The sequence below is a fragment of the Erpetoichthys calabaricus genome, chromosome 1, assembly GCF_900747795.2.
Source record: "Erpetoichthys calabaricus chromosome 1, fErpCal1.3, whole genome shotgun sequence".
NCBI classification, from domain to species: Eukaryota; Metazoa; Chordata; class Cladistia; order Polypteriformes; family Polypteridae; genus Erpetoichthys; species Erpetoichthys calabaricus.
Genome location: NC_041394.2, coordinates 279,824,440 through 279,844,980, shown reverse-complemented (window position 1 = coordinate 279,844,980; position 20,541 = coordinate 279,824,440). Strand labels below are relative to the sequence as shown.

Genomic DNA, 20,541 nt, shown 5'->3' with positions numbered 1-20,541 from the left:
TATACCATGAATTTATTACAAAGTATATTGCATTCAGATTCTAAAGCATAAGCATTACATCCTCCAGGTGACCTCTAAATACTTGCATTTTATACTCATTTTAGCATTTTCCACTTCCCCCATCATTTCTTTCACTTTCACATAAAAACTACTACTATTTAAAAAGCACCTGCTTGATCTTTCATATCCTGTATGAATTTGTCTAATTTTCCATTCTACCATCCATTTCCTTTATAAACACCCCAAGCTTAATTATCAGTATCCTCAACTTAGAAGCATCATCCATATGATTTTCCATACTGCGCTCAGATAGTGTTACATAGCCAGTCAATGTAGATGCTGCGGTAATGCACAGTACAATTTCAATAATGTAAAAGACAGTTCATGACATATTCCCACTTAATGGTAAAATGAAATTGTACTTGCATAATCCATATGCAAGTTTTATCAATTGTGAAACATGATCAAAATTATCCTTTTTTGTAATGTTGAACTTATTACAAGATAAAACTTACTAATTGAACAATATATTTATTGGTATGTACAACTTGGGCATTAAGCAACTAATGTAGGTTGTAGGTTAAAACTAACAAAATAGACAGTAGAGAAGTAAAAGCCAATATCCCCTCCACACCCAAAAGAGAGCTTAAACTCGGACAAAGAATGATAAATGAAAGAAGAGAAATCAGTGCAGTTCAGCACAACAAGTTCACCATACTTCACGTTAGCAAAGCATGTAACTATCTGGGTTTCAGAAAGCTGTTTTTTTTGGTTTTTTTTTACGACCTAGCAGAACATTATCAGAGCTGTGCAGTTGTACTTTAAACCACATCAAGTTTCCAAAAGTATTCAGGTACTACATACATGGCAATGTTTGCAGAATTCTGGCTTTGACAAGAAGCTTTTCTTCTTTCACTAACGAGTTTTGACTGATAACACTTTTGTGGCATTATCAGTCCTATCAGTGCATGAAGAGAAAACACAAAGGCTCAGAAAGCATTTTTTTGTGCAGCTTGAACACTCATGACTCAAGAGCATCTATCTAAGGAGGATAAATATCTGTATTACACAGAGGTAAACATTTCATTTTCATACCTTATCTTTAAATGTTTAAACAGAATCCTGATGATAAGGTTAAGGATAGATTTTTTAATGAGTAAATTTGTGTGCTAGAGAAGGTATAGGCTGTGTAATCGATGGGCATGCCATTCCTGTGTTTTTTTTTTTCCTTTCTTCCTGCTTCCTTGTTTTAGGAAATTATATGGATTAGGAGTGGGCAATACAGCAATTGATCTATCGGAATGAAATTCTTATTTCAATATGCATTTAAAAAAAAACATTTAACCTATATGACAAAAACTGGAAAACTTGCAAACACATTTAAATATAAAAACATACATTTAAAAGGAAAAGGGAAATGCGATTTTCTGTGTATTCATGTCTTAAAGGTGACATCTTTATGTATGGACTTGTATGTAATCAATGTGCAATAAGTCAGCCTACCCCTTTACAAGTATTACCCAGAGCACCATGTAGTTTGACTGGATTGGAGATGTAAAATGAAGAAAGGACAGGAAGAAGTTGCATCTTGTGCTGTACTTGCTTGGCAGAGTTGCCAGTGGCAGCAGCACTAGTGAGCAAGTGAAAAGCAGTACTATTATTGATTTGAGAGGTGAATAGCTGTTGTCGAACCTTTTTAAGTAGCAACATGTTAACAATTGTTGCACTGGATAAGAGTCTCACCAGTGTGCATAATCAGTGAGCAGTAGTTTTTTCTTTGTTTTTTTTAACAATTAAAATCATTTTAGTCTGAAAAGGAGATACAAACATGTTATGCCAGTATCCACTGAAACAGTCCAAATTTTTAACTATGCTGTGATATGGATTTTTGGTATATTACTGCCCACGAATATGGATGAATTAAAACAGAAAAAAATACATTAGCAAATTTTGCAGTTTCATCTGGTGGGAGACTACGACAGTTGGCATTACATCACTTCATAAAATCTTCATTGAAATTCAGTTATTAAACAATATACTGTAGACACAATAAGGCACTTGAGATTCAGCATCTCACAAGAAAGAATGTAAAATTTCAAAGTTATATTTACTTATTATGAACTTCACTTACTTGTCTGGTTTTGGCAGATGTTTCTATAAAGGGAATTGCGTAACTTCTGGCTAGGTCCTGAGCTTGCTTAGTGTCCACAGTTCGAGAGGGAAGATCACATTTGTTTCCTACCAGAACCATTGGGACATCTTCTGAATCTTTCACTCGTTTTATTTGTTCTCTGCAGAATTGTTGTGTGAGATAAAAAGAAAATCTTTACTAATTTTCCCCTAGTGCCAATGAATAACAGTACTTTTAAAAGCTACACACACACAAAAAAAAATCTGCATCTTAAATTTTAATTTATTGTACATTTTGTAATATTCAAGTATGAAACTGAACAACTAATCATATTATGTACTGACAACTAAATATGTCCTTAATATGCAAACACCACAATTGTATTTCTGAAACAGTACATAATATTTTTGGAAAACAAGTTGCTGTTTATGTGTGTCATAAATGTAGCTGTTTAATCTGTATATAATATTTTTTGATTTGGCTAAACTTTATAAAACACAAGTTAAAAGCATGATGATGTTTTATATTTTTAATAATTAGATGGCAGAGGTTTGGTAGGCAACCATTTATAGTAATAAATACATTTCTAAGCAATACCAAACATAGACCTCAATTTAAAAAACTGTGTCAGCACACTTGCAGAAAGAGAGGAGACTAACCAGTAACTATTGTAGAGTTCTGAAAGAGTGAAGCAGCAACTCATAATATTCATGTAAATGTTTCCAAAAATATCAATAATTACGAACAGCAGTTAATTTCTAGAATTTTAGTAAGTATTCTTAAACACCTGTATAAGAAAACAAGCAATAGGAAAATAATATGAAATGTATATATGCTACATGGAGTCTGCAGTCACAAAGATTTCATCTATATGGGCACAACAGTGGAGGGAAAAAAAAAAAATAGTACAAGAAACATACATTCCTCAATGCTCCTCTAATAATGGAATATGAAACAAGGTAAAAATCTTTAGGACTTTGTTAATACATTTCAAACTGCTTACAATTTATAATCTGTTGTTGCACAGTTCACAAATATTCCTTTCATATTTTAAAAATTACAGCAAAGAAAAGTTAAGTGACTTGCTCAGGGTTTCAAAAATGAGCTGATGGTGAGGACTAAACAGGCAAAGCTGTGTATTAGACACATACACAAAATACACTTATAGTTAGAATGTAATGTAGTGGCTGTAAATGTACTATGTAAACTACAGAATATCCAACATAATGTCATAACAGTGTTTTCAGGTTGATCCGAAGTGTTTCTGTGTCTCCGTGTATGTGTATGTGCACACTAGCCAAACCCTCAACAGCCAGTTCCTCTTGTAAAGATGCCCTCTTGTTTCTACAAGTAAATGACCAATAGTTTTTTTTTTGTTTTTTTTACGTATTTTGTAAAAAAACAAAACAAAAAAAAAAGTGAATACAAATTTTATTTTTGGTACAAACAAAGGAATTAAAATGCCTTACTAATTAAATGGAGACGCACAAATTTTTAACATTTTCAAAACTGCTTGAGTCCTGTTGTCTATTTTATCAGCACTGGGAGAAAGTGAATAATACCTATGCATATGCTGCTAGTTAAGAGTCAAGAGTCATAAATTGACTTTAATGCACACATTTTGTACACAGTAGGGAAATACAATATTTGAATACAGCTTTTCTAACAAGATTTTGTGAATAATTTTTAAAAGCACATAAAGCTTACAACATAAAAAATGAATAAACATAAACTACACTTCTGGTAAATAATCAAAGATTTTCTCAGATCAACTAATCTTTGCTATATGTTTTGTCTTTATGTAAAATGTTTTGGAATGTTGGAAACTATTACAGTACCCACCATCAACATATGCTCAGTTGTTAGTACCATTCAGTTCACAGTAGAAAGCCCACCTGCTTCTAAATGGATTGTCTGACTATTACTACTATAATTGATGTTAAATAATAGACTTTTACTAACTGCCATAATCAAACTTTTTTTAAAAATCTACTACATGTATTTAAAGCACATAGTTTGTACACATAATTGTTTTAGGTTCTGATTTACAGCCAGCATATTTGAAGACTATTCCCCTTGTGTCAGTATTTCCGTGTTTAACTTATCACAGTATATATACATACACATTCTATAAATATATGCATACATATACGTACACACACACACACACACACTACATATATTTTTTGTGTATATTGTGCACAATGTTTCTTCATTTATTTTTCACCATAATGTTTTGTGTCTATATTTCACCTTATTCTATTTAATATTTTTCTTATGGCAGCATGGTGGCGCAGTGGGTAGCGCTGCTGCCTCACAGTTAGGAGACCCGGGTTCGCTTCCCGGGTCCTCCCTGCGTGAAGTTTGCATGTTCTCCCCGTGTCTGCATGGGTTTCCTCTGGGTGCTCGGTTTCCTCCCACTGTCCAAAGACATGCAGTTTAGGTGCATTGGCGATCCTAAATTGTCCCTGGTGCGTGCTTGGTGTGTGTGTATGCATGCCCTGCGGTGGGCTGGCACCCTGCCTGGAGTTTGTTTCCTGCCTTGCACCCTGTGTTGGCTAGGACTGGCTCCAGCAGACCCCCGTGACCCTGTAGTTAGGATATAGCAGGTTGGATAATGGATGGATGGATTTTTCTTATAGTTTTTTGTAACTGTTTTATAGTGAGTTGGAATTAGATTGTGGGTTTAGTGTGAATAAACTAAATTAAGTATACTTTTGAAGAAACAAATTAAATTCAGAGTAATTAGGTTTTCTCCATATTTAACAAGTAGGTCTCAAGTATATACACAGCACTAAATATTGATGAAAGATAAATATTAAAAGTAAAAAAAAAAAACAAACAAACAAAAAAGTCTTACTTAGAAATAAATGCACCTCATTCAAAAAATCTATAATCCACTTAGTGTCTTCATTAGTTTTGCAGTAAGTTATGTTTATCTCAACATATTGGAAGAGTTATAAAGTACTATGAACTACTGCTATATAATAATTGATGTATAAGAGGCAGATTTCAATACTCTTTAGCCTCTACAATATAAAAATATAGCATGCTAAAGCAATAGTTAAATTTAAAAAACTGAATGGCACTTGGATTTAAAATATTTACTCTTGTTACTTACCTATAATGATGTATGTCTTCAAATGACTTTGTATTATTAATAGCAAAAACGCAAAGAAAACCCTCCCCTGTACGCATATACTGATCTCTCATTGCACTGTATTCCTCTTGACCTGCAGTGTCGAGAATATCCAACAAACATGTCTCCCCATCAATGACTACTTGTTTTCTGTAGGAGTCCTATGAAGAAGATATAAGGATTGATGCCATTAACAGCCAAGGCATACATGTGCAGAAGCTATGATATTACAATAACTCTGGCCAGTTGAAAATGTTATTGTGAAACAAGCCTAATATAAACAAATGTATACATACATGCCACACTTTCTTTCAATTACACTTAGTTATGTATTTGCATGTTTAACTGAAACCAGGCTTACTAGGAGATTTCAATTCATGACATACAGTGCATCCGGAAAGTATTCACAGCGCATCACTTTTTCCACATTTTGTTATGTTACAGCCTTATTCCAAAATGGATTAAATTCATTTTTTTCCTCAGAATTCTACACACAACACCCCATAATGACAACATGCAAAAAGTTTACTTGAGATTTTTGCAAATTTATTAAAAATAAAAAAAATTGAGAAAGCACATGTACATAAGTATTCACAGCCTTTGCCATGACACTCAAAATTGAGCTCAGGTGCATCCTGTTTCCCCTGATCATCCTTGAGATGTTTCTGCAGCTTAATTGGAGTCCACCTGTAGTAAATTCAGTTGATTGGACATGATTTGGAAAGGCACACACCTGTCTATATAAGGTCCCACAGTTGACAGTTCATGTCAGAGCACAAACCAAGCATGAAGTCAAAGGAACTGTCTGTAGACCTCAGAGACAGGATTGTCTTGAGGCACAAATCTGGGGAAGGTTACAGAAAAAATTCTGCTGCTTTGAAGGTCCCAATGAGCACAGTGGCCTCCATCATTTGTAAGTGGAAGAAGTTTGAAACCACCAAGACTCTTCCTAGAGCTGGCCGGCCATCTAAACTGAGCGATCGGGGGAAAAGGGCCTTAGTCAGGGAGGTGACCAAGAACCCGATGGTCACTCTGTCAGAGCTCCAGAGGTCCTCTGTGGAGAGAGGAGAACCTTCCAGAAGGACAACCATCTCTGCAGCAATCCACCAATCAGGCCTGTATGGTAGAGTGGCCAGACGGAAGCCACTCCTTAGTAAAAGGCACATGGCAGCCCGCCTGGAGTTTGCCAAAAGGCACCTGAAGGACTCTCAGACCATGAGAAAGAAAATTCTCTGGTCTGATGAGACAAAGATTGAACTCTTTGCTGTGAATGCCAGGCGTCACGTTTGGAGGAAACCAAGCACTGCTCATCACCAGGCCAATACCATCCCTACAGTGAAGCATGGTGGTGGCAGCATCATGCTGTGGGGATGTTTTTCAGCGGCAGGAACTGGGAGAATAGTCAGGATAAAGGGAAAGAGGACTGCAGCAATGTACAGAGACATCCTGGATGAAAACCTGCTCCAGAGTGCTCTTGACCTCAGACTGGGGCGACAGTTCATCTTTCAGCAGGACAACGACCCCAAGCACACAGTCAAGATATCAAAGGAGTGGCTTCAGGACAACTCTGTGAATGTCCTTGAGTGGCCCAGCCAGAGCCCAGACTTGAATCCGATTGAACATCTCTGGAGAGATCTTAAAATGGCTGTGCACCGACACTTCCCATCCAACCTGATGGAGCTTGAGAGGTGCTGCAAAGAGGAATGGGCGAAACTGGCCAAGGATAGGTGTGCCAAGCTTGTGGCATCATATTCAAAAAGACTTGAGGCTATAATTGCTGCCAAAGGTGCATCGACAAAGTATTGAGCAAAGGATGTAAATACTTATGTACATGTGATTTCTCAGTTTTTTTATTTTTAATAAATTTGCAAAAACCTCAAGTAAACTTTTTTCACATTGTCATTATGGGGTGTTGTGTGTTGAATTCCGAGGAAAAAAATTAATTTAATCCATTTTGTGAATACTTTCCGGATGCACTGTATTCACAGAATATAAGCAATATTAGACATTGATACCATAAGGCTTCTTTACATATGTAAAGATGTTCGCATGTATAAAACATTAACCATCACAGAAATGCAAATGCTTAGACATTAAACACTAAGGAATAGAGCACACTTTCAAGAGCAATTTCTACTTTAATTTCATAAACAAAAACTTTCAAAAAGGTTTGCTAATGAATTAAAATCCAATATGTAAAAGAATTATTGTCTTTGCAAAGGAAAGTGAACTTCAGGAGATTAAAAAAAAAAGTTTCACTGTTTCAACTGAGCTATAATGAAACATACATGTACACAAATTACTCAAATTCAAAAACTAAAGCGTACATTTTAAAATGATTACCTTATTATAATGCAAGAACTACTAAATCCATTTTAAACCAGATTTTAACAAGTACCTAAAAACTTGTGTTATTCAAGCACAGAATAACAACATCATTTAGTGAAATGAGCACCCAGTAAATGATTAGCAACTTGGAGCAACAGAATGTATGCCACACAAAGCATCTTATTAATTATAAGGGGGTTGGTGTTTAAAGTGATGACACTTAAATGATTTTTACTAGTGATGAGCAAATGCCTTGGATTTCACTTTGCTGTGAGTTTGGCAAAATCACAGAAATATTCAGGAACTTTGCTCTACTCCGTGAAATGTATTGAAGTCACTGAGGGAGGAGGAAGTTAACTAGTTTGGAGATTGATTAAAATGGTGCAATGGTTTTTTACTGTCTCTGAGGGATAGGGAAGTGTCTGCCAACTAGACTGGACTGATTTTTGTGGCATAAATGTGATCTAATGCATGAGGCAACAGTGCTAACCATGGTGCCTCAAGCACAAAAGATGCAGACAGAATGATAACCAGAAATAAAAAGGCCTCAAACTAGCAAAAGAATATATATGTCATGGTGCTCAAAATCTTGGGGCACACATTGACCATGCCACAAAGAAGCAGCATGGGCCTGACTCCTTCCACTGTTTAAAAATGTGACTCTGGGCAGAGCTGGAACATTTACTTTATGTTTCTGCTCTGTGTAGGTACTTTGCACTTCTTTCTTACATCAAGAAGATAGAAGTGCCTTATAAACAATTAAATCTTCTGTTATTGTTATTATTTTACAGGGTTTCATTCTTATGGGTGCAAAAGACTGGCTCTTTTAAGGCTTGTCTTCACTGGTAGATACACAGCCATGTGGCAGTGTATAAGACTGAGGGAACAAACAGGGATCAGTGTTAATATCCAAGTTGCAGTACTCATAATATTCTCATTATGGTACTCTTCAAATGAAAATCCTTTTAAGTTTTCTTGTTTTTATTTATTAACACAGCATATAAGATTTCTTACTCTAAATTCAAAAACACTGAAGCAGGTAAAAATTTAAATATTTATCTGAATTATTGGTTTGACGATTAGCACTTGGCATGTTCTAGTCCAGTAATCCAGTAAAGATTACTAGTCCAGTAATCATTTGAACAGTTCATGATTGGGTGGTAGTCCAAGGAAAACAAGCAAACATGCCTTATTTCCAGATTGTTTCATTTTCCACGTCAATGAAGAGAAACATTCAAAACATGAAAAAAATGCTTGAATAAATTAATTTTGCTTATATTTTGTGTTTTTTAATCCTAGAAATTAGTTGAATTGCTCTTGTAAAGCTTCATAACCCCACCCCTCCCAAGAAAAAAGCACAGTGCATGTTTATTTATTGATTAACTTATCAATGCGCTTTATATATTTTTTTTTATCAATATGAAGTTAATCACTGGGCAGCTGTTTCATAAAATATTTTCAGTACCAAATATAAAATGGCTACCACCTTACTGTGGTAGTGATAATGTAGCCTTCTTCCCAGTGAGCCTCCTAAAACCGGATAAACAGTTTATAGCAGTGATAGGCATGTATCTGACACTATATCACTTTGCTGTCCTCACTAAACTTTAGACCAAGTTGTTGAAAGTTGTTTGTCTTTTGACATTGAACAGTCTTCTTTGGATATCAGTGTCAAAAAAGTTTAATCAAATTCACTGTGATTCAAAGTTGTAAAATAATAAATCATGAAAAAGTCCAAGGACACTGGGGGGAGGGCTAACTTTTTACAGCCACTGTAAATTCACATTATAATCTTAACACTAATCATTCTTTAAGTCCTCAGATTTATGGAAATAAAAAGAGGAAGATTTTCACCCATGTACCAACCTATTGCTTTTGGGCTAGATTACAATCTCTCTAAAAGCACTTGCTTCTGCATAGCAGGAATTCTTTCAGCTTTATGTAGGCTGATATGCCTCCCACTACTATTCAAATGCCACAGGCTGGTTGTTCTACATCAACTTTAAAACTCAATAAATGGATTTTCTTTCCTGAAGATCAAGAAGCAGTATGCATCATGGATAATTAGTGACCATCACCTTATTTTATATTCATTATCATGGGCATCATTCATATTATAATTACATTTACTGTACTAAACTACATTTAAGTACTGTACAATTAATGGGGAAGGAGGCACTGGGTTTACCTTTGTCTGGTGGTACCTATGTTACAGGTAGGGGGCTCAGGACTGCAGAGATCCCTGGGGACACAGTGGGGGAAAAGAGTTCTGTGGAGCATTCCTGACCCTGAAAAAGTGGTTTGAGACAAGGACACGAAATATTCGCAACAAATTTTCAAAAGCTGCTGAACTCCTCACACACTAGCCTGGAGATGTGAGAAGAATGGTGGCCAGACCCCATCTGTCGGAGAAGAGAGACCAGAGATTTTGAAGTGAGAGGTGATATAGGCAAAAAAGGATTGTGTGTAGGCAGTGATTTACTTGAGAGAAAGTGGACCAATCATGCTATTCAGGACAGGTCATTCAGGACTCCTATTACCTGTTACAGTAAGACCCAGAGGGATATAAAGTTTGTTATTTTATTTATTACTCACTCACTCTTTCCGTTTCAACTACTCTTGTATGATTTGGTTGTCACATATTGTTGTGATTTGTTTATTGTAGTAATTGACAGCACCAACAGATGATAATCTGAAGATAACGATTACCTTCAGTGTTAAATGGACTGTAGTGGGAAATCATAGCACACTTCTTGAGGAAGTCTCCAATTCTTCGAGGGATAAAGAAAGTAGAAATCATCTACTTTGCACTCTATTCTGCAGAACTACCATAAAGCCCAATGAAGCTTAGCCTTGATGATTTACGAGGCGGTCATGAACAGTGTTTGCACCAAAAGGTGTATCTGGTTCTATAGGAAGTAATATTCCTTGGCCATTGCATGGTCCTACAGTGAAATCACTTTCCACAATGACAAGATGGCTGCCCATACCATTACCAATGCACCATGTTTCACAGAAGGCAATAAACATTATGTGGTAAAGACATTCTGTAGCTTCCTCCAAACAAAGATATATAAATAGGGTAACAGATAATTCATCAGACAACATTCCTTTTTCCCTTACTAAAGGGTGCAGACCTAGTACTACTTATATTAAGTTGTATACTTTTTGTGCATTGGTTTTGGATATAAGCAGTTGCTGAATGGCATTTTTCCCCATAGATTCCAGCTTTGTGACGTTTATGACATACAATCTTTGCGAAGACTGTGTCAAAGATTTGCCTATTCAATTCTATATTTATGAGGTTGAACTTTTGTGCCATTTAGCAACGATCATCTAAAATATCGTCTGACCCAGCTGGGCAGTTCAACCAGTGGCTGCTGCTTCCTTTTGGTGATGCAACTGGTTGAGATTTGGCATACTGCTGTCATTATTTTTGAGGCAGTTCACTATGACACATGAAATAATTCTGAAGTTTATGGCCAAGGAACCTGCAATTTAGGCAGAGGTTGGCCTTTTAAAAGTCAGTCAGTAGCCTCAAATTTAAATATCAAAGTGCTGTCAGGCATGTTTCACAGCCAACACATGCCCTTAATTGGCAATCCTCCTAGTATGACCGATCTTTGCAGATGCGTTTTTAATTATATTTTAGTTATTTCAAAATTAAACCCTTTTATGAGGATTCTGTATCTTGCCTCACTGTACATAGATACTTTATGGTTTAATTATTTAGCGTTAGTTTATTATAGTTGTAAATATGGGTAAGCTCCCTGAATGTGAACTCTCTCATGAGTGCTATACAAAAAATACATTGAAATGAATTTGCCTTTGGCACAAAACATGCAGAGACAGAGGCTGTACAATGACCCACTTTCAGGCTGGGAAAGCACCTTTCTGATTTCTCCATTACTGCCTTCTGGGTCTTTCCTTGTCATAGAATGACTATGCCTCCTTAATACAGACCTCTCTACACAAGAAGAAAGAAGCCTTTGAAAAACTGGAGGTATCAGAACAAGGACAACTAGATCAGAGAGTCAAGATAAGTAAGGTGTTTTCCTTATTTCAGGTAACAAAAAGAAAGGAGAGAAAGATTACACCTGTCAACTACATCAGATGTTTTACAACATGTGAGCATAAAACAAGGTAAACATTGAGAAGTTAATCCATGAGAGGAAGAATCAGAAACTCAACGACATGAAAAACGTTAGTTTCCAAGCAGGAGAGACATGTAAAAGCCTAAAAATGAAATTGTGCAAGCTTCAGAGCATGCAAAAAAAAAAAAAAAAAAAAAAATAAGTATTCTTGATTCTGTTAAGAATGGGAGTATTTTATCTGGGAGCATGTCACTACAGGAACCCTATAAAAATCTTTGTTTAGACTATTTTGGACTTTGATGACCTTGACTTCTCATTATAACTACATTCCACTACTGTAATGTAAAAAACATTACCATACTACAATCTAGACTGATAGCTGAAAGAAGCCTTTACTCTTCTTCTACAGTCTGTTCTACATTATGATATTTATATTAAATTACTTTCACTTCAATAATAAGGAAATAAATAATTACAACTCTGGTATACCCCTGGGTTCACAGTATACAAATGTGTATGTTCCTACATTCATTTAACCTCTTTATACAACTTTATATAACTATTTGAAAGAGTTAATTGGCAACATACTAGTGCATTTCATACTTTTAAAACAAATGTTTTGGATTCAAATCTTAGTTACCCCTAATTTTTTTAAGCTTTTGTTAACAAGAGCAGTATATGTGTACCGTTTATACCACTGCTAACACTGCTGAGCTCATAATAAGTTGAATAATATGATTAGTTTACTATTATAGACAAGACCAGCACTAGATATACTGGCAACTCAAAACTAGCCCATTTCCAATGTTTATGAATGCATGCTATGGTCACGATTTAATTTGCAAATTACTTATAATTGTACACAAGAGAAACCGCAAGTACTAGAATTTCTTCTTATGTTCCTGTACAAAAGGGCTTGTGATGAAAGCATCAGCCATCCAGAGAAACATTCTGAAAATCTCTTACAAGTGCCTGTAGAGTTTGGAAGCATGCACTGATTACAGCACATTGCCGCACCCACCACACGATGAACCACCCGAAGTGGGACCCGATTGCAGCAGTGCAACAGATGCCACCTCAGCACCACACTGAACAGTGAGTTTTATTTTATTTTTTTTTAAACAAGTGGCTGGTGTGCCAATCCTGACACCAATCACAGAGTTTTCCCTGAAAGTTGGAAGATCTGCTTGCAGGGCTGGATGCAGGTTAACATCACACCTAGGACAAGGCAATTGTAAGTTAAGGGCCTTGCTCAAAGGTGCAACAGAGTAGAGTCACTACTGGAGTTTATGGGATTTGAACTGGGGTGCAGATCCCTAGCCTTCACCCAAAGGGCCTGCAGACAAAAAAAAAAAAACCTGCTCAATTTATTTATGGTGTTATTGATGCTAGAGGAAATTTGTGAATACAGCCAAGTAACATGGTGATCTGAAACATTTTCCACGGTTGTACAGCAAAACAATGCTCAATGGTTCAGCATTTCCAGTTCACCTTTGTTTAGTCAAACTGTAATTCAAATGTGCACATATTAATATAAAAGTGACAGCCCTAACTTAGGTGAATTATAACTTGCTTTGCAAATCACTTTGAATAAAGGTATCTTCAAAATAAATAAATAACAACTGTAGTAGTAATAATTATAATAATTGGTGGTGATTTGGGGGTGGTCACTAGTGTGCCATGTTACATCTGAATTGCTGGGCAACTGTAAGGCTGTCCAGGCAATTCAGCTTTGTGTCTAATTCAATTCTGTAATAAGTAATTATCAAGCAAAGCAACTGTTATATTTTCCAGTGCAGAACATTTTTTGTTGGACTGGACATTTTTCATCTTCAAAACACCCTGCTGTATTTAATCTAGGTGGAAAATTATAAAACTGGATATTGCAATAATTATTCTCTAAACACTCCACAAACTAGTAAGCAATATTATTATACATGCTGCGAACAGGAAGTAAAATCTTTTGTATTATTTTATTGTATTGAGCTTGATCACTTTGTTCAGGTTATGAAATTACACCTCAGTAGTAGGGAATCCATTCCTGGGCTCATTTTTCATTCTGGGAAACTGCTGTAATTCCCGAGAAAACGGGAACGGCCAAGCTTGCATATATAGCGTGTAAAAGTGTAAAAATCGATCAAGAAATAACAGAGTTATAGTTGAAAATAATTAAGGTGGCGCCACTGCTGCAGCTTGCACTTCATCAGACAACAGCTTTGAACAGCAACTTAAAATTGCAATGCGTCAGTCTGTTGCATCCGCATTATCTGTGCCAAGAAACTTGCCATCACAGAATGATGACAAGAAACTGGATGCATCAGTAAAAGCTGAAATGGCAGTGTCTCAGAGCAGGCGTTGTTTAGAACATGTGTATCAGTTTCTGATGACTGTGCCGCCTACCTCAATGGAGGCAGAGTGTGCTTTCTCAGAGGCTGGCGTACTAGTCTGCATGAAGGTGCGCTCTTGCCTGGACGACCGCACACTGAACATGTTGTGCTTTCTACGTTCTTATTACTGCAACTAAAGATACATGTACTTATATGACAGCATGAACTGCTTGTAGATAAGGTTAGTCTTTTATTTGTGTCAACATATTGCAGTAGTTTTATTAAAAATAAGTGTTGGTCGTTCTAAAACCATTCACATGTGAGATGTCTGTGCACTGTGTCATCCCCGGGAGCTCAGGAATGAAATGCAGGATTCCTGAATTCCCGGGAACGGATAAACCCGTCCGGGAATGGATTCCCTACTCACTAGCATCCAACTGTGCACATTTTCATGTAGAGTAATGGAAATAAACAATAGTACATTTGGTATGCTGAAAAGGGGATTAAATAACAATTTTCCCTAGACAATACATAGGTTATCTCCATGTTGGCCAACTAGATAACATGACTACGATTGACAAACTTCAAAATGTACACATACTGAAAAATGGAATCTTTAAAAAAATTACAACGACCTATACTACTTTACTTATTTTAAAATGATGCAGGCATTTGTCTCTTAGACAACCAACTGTTTTTATGACCAAATAAGAGAATGTACTCACTGTACAGACTGCAATGTTTTGTTTATATATTGTATGCATTTTCTCCATGCAACAAGCAATCATGCAAGAATACCATGGGTGTCCATTGCTTATAATGTAATGGCACAATATGATACAAACTAAACAGAGACAAGTAACATCAAAGCAAATACTTTTCAGAATGCTTTGAGTCAATATAAAAGCTTACTCTCCTATATGAAACAGTTATGTACCAATGTGATTGCATCACTGAAAATATTAGACAAAAATACACTGAATAGAAGAGACAAAAACTTGCAAGTATGTGTGAGCTCGGGTCCAAACACCATCAGACAGACACCAGCACTTTACCACAAACACATGTTTATTTACAGAAATGAGTCCCCCACAGCACACAGTGCCCCCAGCACTAATCACCCTTTCCACAGGCTTCTCTCTCAGTGTCTGTGGGCTGCCTTTCCTCTCCTCACAGAAGCTTTGTCCTGCTCCCACTCCTGACTCTAGCTCCCAGACTTTAGGAAGGCAGCCCCTTTTATGTTCACCTGGACGTGCTCCAGGTGCTCATTGATGACCTTCTGGCAGCACTTCCTGGTGTGGTGGAAGTTACCGCACGAGCATCCAGAAGGTTCTTCCTCCACCTGCCCAGGCGTGGCAGAAGTGCAGGTTTCCCGGGCTCCACAACGCTCAGGGTGCCCCCTGGCAGTGGCCACAGGCCCCAATGGGTGTCAGCCTCCTGGCTCCGTCCCCATAGTCCCTTCTTTATCCAGGGCAGTTGCCCCCCTCGTGGCCCGGGGAACGAATAACCAGCCTCCCGGTCCTTCCAGGCATCCCCGGTTGGATCTGCCCACCAGCCTCCTGTGACATTTGTTATGGTACAATTTTAATTTTGGACACCAATTCTCTCTCTCAAAATACATATTTGTTTCTTAAATTATCAATAAAACATGCTTTAAAAGTAGTAACAGACACCAGAAACTTTATATTGTCTGGAGTTAAGCATCACATTATTGTTAATTATTCATTAGCTACTATGTTGTTCTTTTTCTATTTTTGACATATTACATTGAGCTGAAGTAGAAGCAAATCACTTTGAGGACATTTTGTATAAATTAAATCATTCAAACAGAAACTTAACACAAATTAAATATATAATAATGATAAACTTCAAATAAAAAATTTCTTATAAACTTAAATACGCAGAAGTTCCTAAAAACAAAATTGTAACTTAAAAAATATTCAGATGGAAAAGGGTAATGTGAAAGCAAGTATACTGGAGTGGCTTCAGCTGTTCTGCGGGTGCTATACTAGCCTGTAATGGTAAAGCGGGAGCGGAACATAAAGACAAAACTCTTGGATTACCTATCAACCTAAAACCTTGTCCTCGCCTCTGATCATGAGTGAAGGAATGAGATTGCAAGGATGACCAGCAGAAATGAAGTTTCTTCGCAGGTCTGCTGGGATGACACTCTGTGATACAGTGAGAAGGTCAGCAGTTTGGGACAGCCTCAGAGTAGAGTCACTGCTCCTATGGAGTGAGAGGAGCCAACTGAGGTGGTTTTGGCCATGCTGTAAAAATAGCCTAAAATGGCTCTCCCTGGAGCTGCTCCAGGCACATCCTACTACATGGACACCCAGTGGAACACCCAGGATGTACTGGAGGGATTAAATTTCTCAGATGGATCAGAAGGCCTGGGAATTCCGCAAGAGCAGCTAAAATCTTTAGCTGGGGACAGGGAAGTCTGGGCCAGCCTGCTTGCCTTGTGGCCAAGGAAATGCAGTTTGAGATCATGAGATGAGAGATGAAAAAATATTTATATGCACTTCAGCAAGAATTCTAAGTATTCAAATCACTGCTTATGTGATAAATCCATTGTACCAATGTCAAGATAAGGTGAGTGGACAAAAGTCTTTTTCAATCAATAATTTACGGTGCTTTGACAGGATTGTACCATTGTCTGTAGTAATCCACACTTCTTTAATCCCTATGACTCATGCTCATAGACATTTTTCATCTTTAGATTCTAGAAGAGATTGCTTGTATTAACTCTGGCCAAATGGTCCAGTGCAGTTGGAAGATAATCATTTTCTGCTTGTGGTCCAAAGTTTTAAAATGGATTCATTACTAAACAACCGAAAAATAAATAAATAAAAACAAGGACACTTTAAGGAACAACACAAAAACAAAACACTATCTAATTAAATGAAAGTAGCGTAGTAAATAAAATAAAATGTTCTGGTGACAATCCATGAAACTCAGCACATAACCCCTGGGATTTTGCCACTTGCTCCTGTCTCAGTTAAACCATGTTTACCCATTTCACAATGTATATGCATTTGCAGACAAGCAAACCAAACATGTACATTTGTTTTCACAGAAAAAGGACTCATGTCTGCTTTTACTGGCTACAGTACTCAGATGTGTCATTAACTGGACATCTGAACTGCTGAAGATTTACATTTTCAAAATTATATAATTGAAGCTAAAATATAGCATAACTTAATAATATATGTGGCAACAGACTCCTTTTTACAATGAAACCGACGGCCCAAAATAGCCAAACCTAAAAATCCATTATCTATCGGTATAAATGGTATTGTGACAAGCATTTCTACTGTTTTACCATCTAAGCCTAAATCATATCAGAACAAATTACCTCATGTTAGCCAAATACTTGTACACCCTGAACATTTCTATGTATACAAGTTTAAAGCATTTTAATTTTTAAATGTCCTCTGTATCAGAATTAAAGAACTAAAGAAAAATATGTATGTAATATTTCACAACAAATTTCTAGTTTAATTTTATAATCACATCTGTAAGGTATTGAAGAAAACCTGTGTTTTTGCATTTTAAAGAGAGAGATAGATATATGTCCTGAAGTGATGCAACCATTTTTTGCTTCAATTAAGTTATAAAGGTCCCAATAATTTTAAAGCACAAACAAAAGCTTAATTCATTCACCTATGTTAACCTTTGATATCTATTCTCATTTTTTTCACACTTCCAGAGGAAGTCACAATTTCTCACTAAAATGCATAAAGTATCTCAGTTCTGATAGAACAAAAATAATTTTTACAATGCCATGGTTAGGGGCTGATGATAAAATTTTCCCCATTTGTCAATATGTACAGCATAGTTTTGTAATTTACAGTATCCAGCATTTATAAAGTAATTAACCAATCTGCATCATCATGTCAAAGTGAAATGCTTATTAAACATTCATTTTTAGCTAAAAAATATATGGAAGTGTAGAAAACATGCTAACGCAAAAAAAAAAAACCCCGAGCATACAATTTCAACACTGCTACATGACTAGCAAAAGAAGCCATGGTATTCAGCAGATCCCATTAGTTCTCCTGGGTTGGTTAAAATCTTACTCTGGCACTATGGAATGTAACTGCTTGCAGCAAAACAATTTACTCTCAATTTCATGGAAGGCAAACGCATGTAATTCCTAGGGTAAATACCCCTAAAACCTGAACACTGTTGGTATCTTGATATCAGCTACTGCTGTCATATTCCTAAACCTTCACTGAAACTAAAGTAACCACTAATAGTTTTGTTAGGCCCTTATTTATGCTTTTCTCTGAATGTTTCTACCCTCTTTCTAGAATTAACTCAAGCCTCGTCAAAGGAAGCAACTCCTTCTCCCTAGCTGCTACTCAAGCATCACCTGACCACTTGGACAGCTGTCAGCTACAATACTTTCTTGCTAACCCAGTAATGAGAGAGTAATTTACACTATAGCACTTTTTTAAAATGTATTTTCAGGAACCTGAATAATTTTGATTTTAGATGCTTTCAGGAAGTTCTAAGCATTAATTATAGTGTGCCACACAAGTATTTCGTATATTGATGTCAGAGGAATTCAGTATAAAAGAGGTGTTCAACTTTGTTTTTACTATTATTGCTAAAACTAGGGCTAAAAGACTGACGTTCATAAAAGGAGAAGAAATTTCCAGAGAGGCCAGGTAACTGTAAATTAAACTAATATACAGATTTGAGAACACTAAGGAGTCTCATCTAATGAAGGATTTTATGGTTTATTAAAATGAATCATTCTTTGTATGTATCAGCCTGGATTACAAGTAATTTTCAGTTCGTTTTAGTTTATACTGTTATGCTAGGCTCAGAAAGAGTACATAACATTACAGGGTGGTCCCGATCTAATTATGCAACTGTTCGACTTACAACCGTCTCCCCGCCATTTTAGAATGCAGGGAAGGTGTGCCATCTATCGGCAACAAAACGAATTTTAAGTGAAATCTCTATGTGCAGGGCAAGTGCTGTGAATTCTCTATGTAATAAACTTAATAAGTTATAGCGTAATGAAAATTGCATAATTAGATCTGGACCTCCCTATAGACACAACATACAAGCTTGTTTTGGAATGAAGTCCGTTTCACATGTTAAAGTGATCAGTCATCCAAAAAATAAGTCACATTTTCAGTTTCTGCACTATAATAATGCAGTTCTTTTTTTTGTTAATGCAAATAAACATGCATTTCATTTACCATGAACCCGAGAGCCTCCACATCAAAGAAAGTGAGTGAATGGCTAACACTTTACAAAGAAAGAACTATAACCTTACGATTTGAGAACTATAACCTAATGCTTTCTTGAAGTCATCCTCTAATATACATAAAACATAGCAGACCTGGATTTTTGTTTAGTCAGAAAGACTCTCTCTAAAACATTATCCACTGGACACCAAGTGCTGAATTTTTGAATAATGAACATTTTAAGGGAGTATAATAATTACACTATGCTGCTTCTGATGAAGGAAAATTTGAAATCCTTTACCTCTATTGTTGGGTCATATTCATCCACAAAATGGTTTTGAATAAGCTGTATGGTCAAGGCACTCTTCCCAACACCACCAGCTCCAACCACAACGAGCTTATATTCTGTCATTATTTACCTGTAACAAAACAAAGTGAAGGAAGATTAAAATATATATAATGAACAACATGTAAATGAAAAATGCTCTTGGGTCTTCATAAAAAACATTCTAATCTTCAATAAAACTACATTTCTAAAAATTGGAAATGTTATCAATTCTTTTCCTATTTTATAAGGAACAAATGAATAAATTACTACAGAAAAAACTACCCACTCTTCAACACTATGTAAGAAACTTTCATCAAGTCCTTTCACTTTCAATATGCCAAAATATTGCATCTAATAAGAATCTCAAAATGTATCATCACACATACAAACTTTCAGATTACATCTTTCATTTACTGTTCTTTTGGTTATTCTATTGGATGTTGCCAATTTACCCAGTTATTTCTACCAATGCCTTATATATAATAACCATATATTAACCATTAGCAAGTAAACCTTTATTGAATTTTAATTAATAATACATTTAAGCAGCAATTAGTCCACTGCTGACTTAATTCATGTTTAAATTAAGTCTGACAACTCCCTATTACAATTTATTATCAGTGTAAGCAATACATTGTGCCCACACATTTTCTCATAAATAAGGATCTAGTGCACTCCAGGAAAAAAAAAATCAGATAAACATCATGCATCAATTTACTCCATTAATGGAAATATATTGTACTGTTCAAAGTTTACATTTAAACACAAGATTCCAAAATAGAAAATCTGTTTAGTGCTTTTGAAAATACATCTTTCAAGGTTGATTACATTTGTGCATGAGACATTCAAAGGTCTAACTGATATTCATCAAGATGATCTTGCTATGGAATATAGTTTGCATTTCATAGTAATGCTAGTTTCATGGCACTTTCTAGAATATTGGTATATCATCAAGGGTTTTTGGGAGTGTCTTGGAGAAAAAGAGGG

The 20,541-nt window shown here is 36.1% G+C and overlaps 2 protein-coding genes across 6 annotated transcripts in view; both read right to left on the bottom strand.

Moving 5' to 3' along the window:
- Nucleotides 1–20,541, bottom strand: part of LOC114662194 (GTPase KRas) — an 87,965-nt gene that overhangs the window by 28,266 nt on the left and 39,158 nt on the right. For all 5 annotated transcript variants that reach the window (XM_028815583.2, XM_028815606.2, XM_028815575.2 and 2 more), the window contains exons 2-4: nt 19,528–19,645; nt 5,253–5,431; nt 2,132–2,291 (exon numbers count right to left, since the gene is read on the bottom strand). In XM_028815583.2, coding sequence (XP_028671416.1) covers nt 2,132–2,291; nt 5,253–5,431; nt 19,528–19,638 — 450 coding nt within the window. In that variant the 5' untranslated portion in view covers nt 19,639–19,645. The remainder of the gene's footprint in view (nt 1–2,131; nt 2,292–5,252; nt 5,432–19,527; nt 19,646–20,541) is intronic.
- Nucleotides 10,434–20,541, bottom strand: part of itpr2 (inositol 1,4,5-trisphosphate receptor, type 2) — a 1,448,083-nt gene continuing 1,437,975 nt past the window's right edge. The window contains exon 59 of the transcript XR_007935422.1: nt 10,434–10,444. The gene's annotated coding sequence lies outside the window, so the exon portion shown is untranslated. The remainder of the gene's footprint in view (nt 10,445–20,541) is intronic.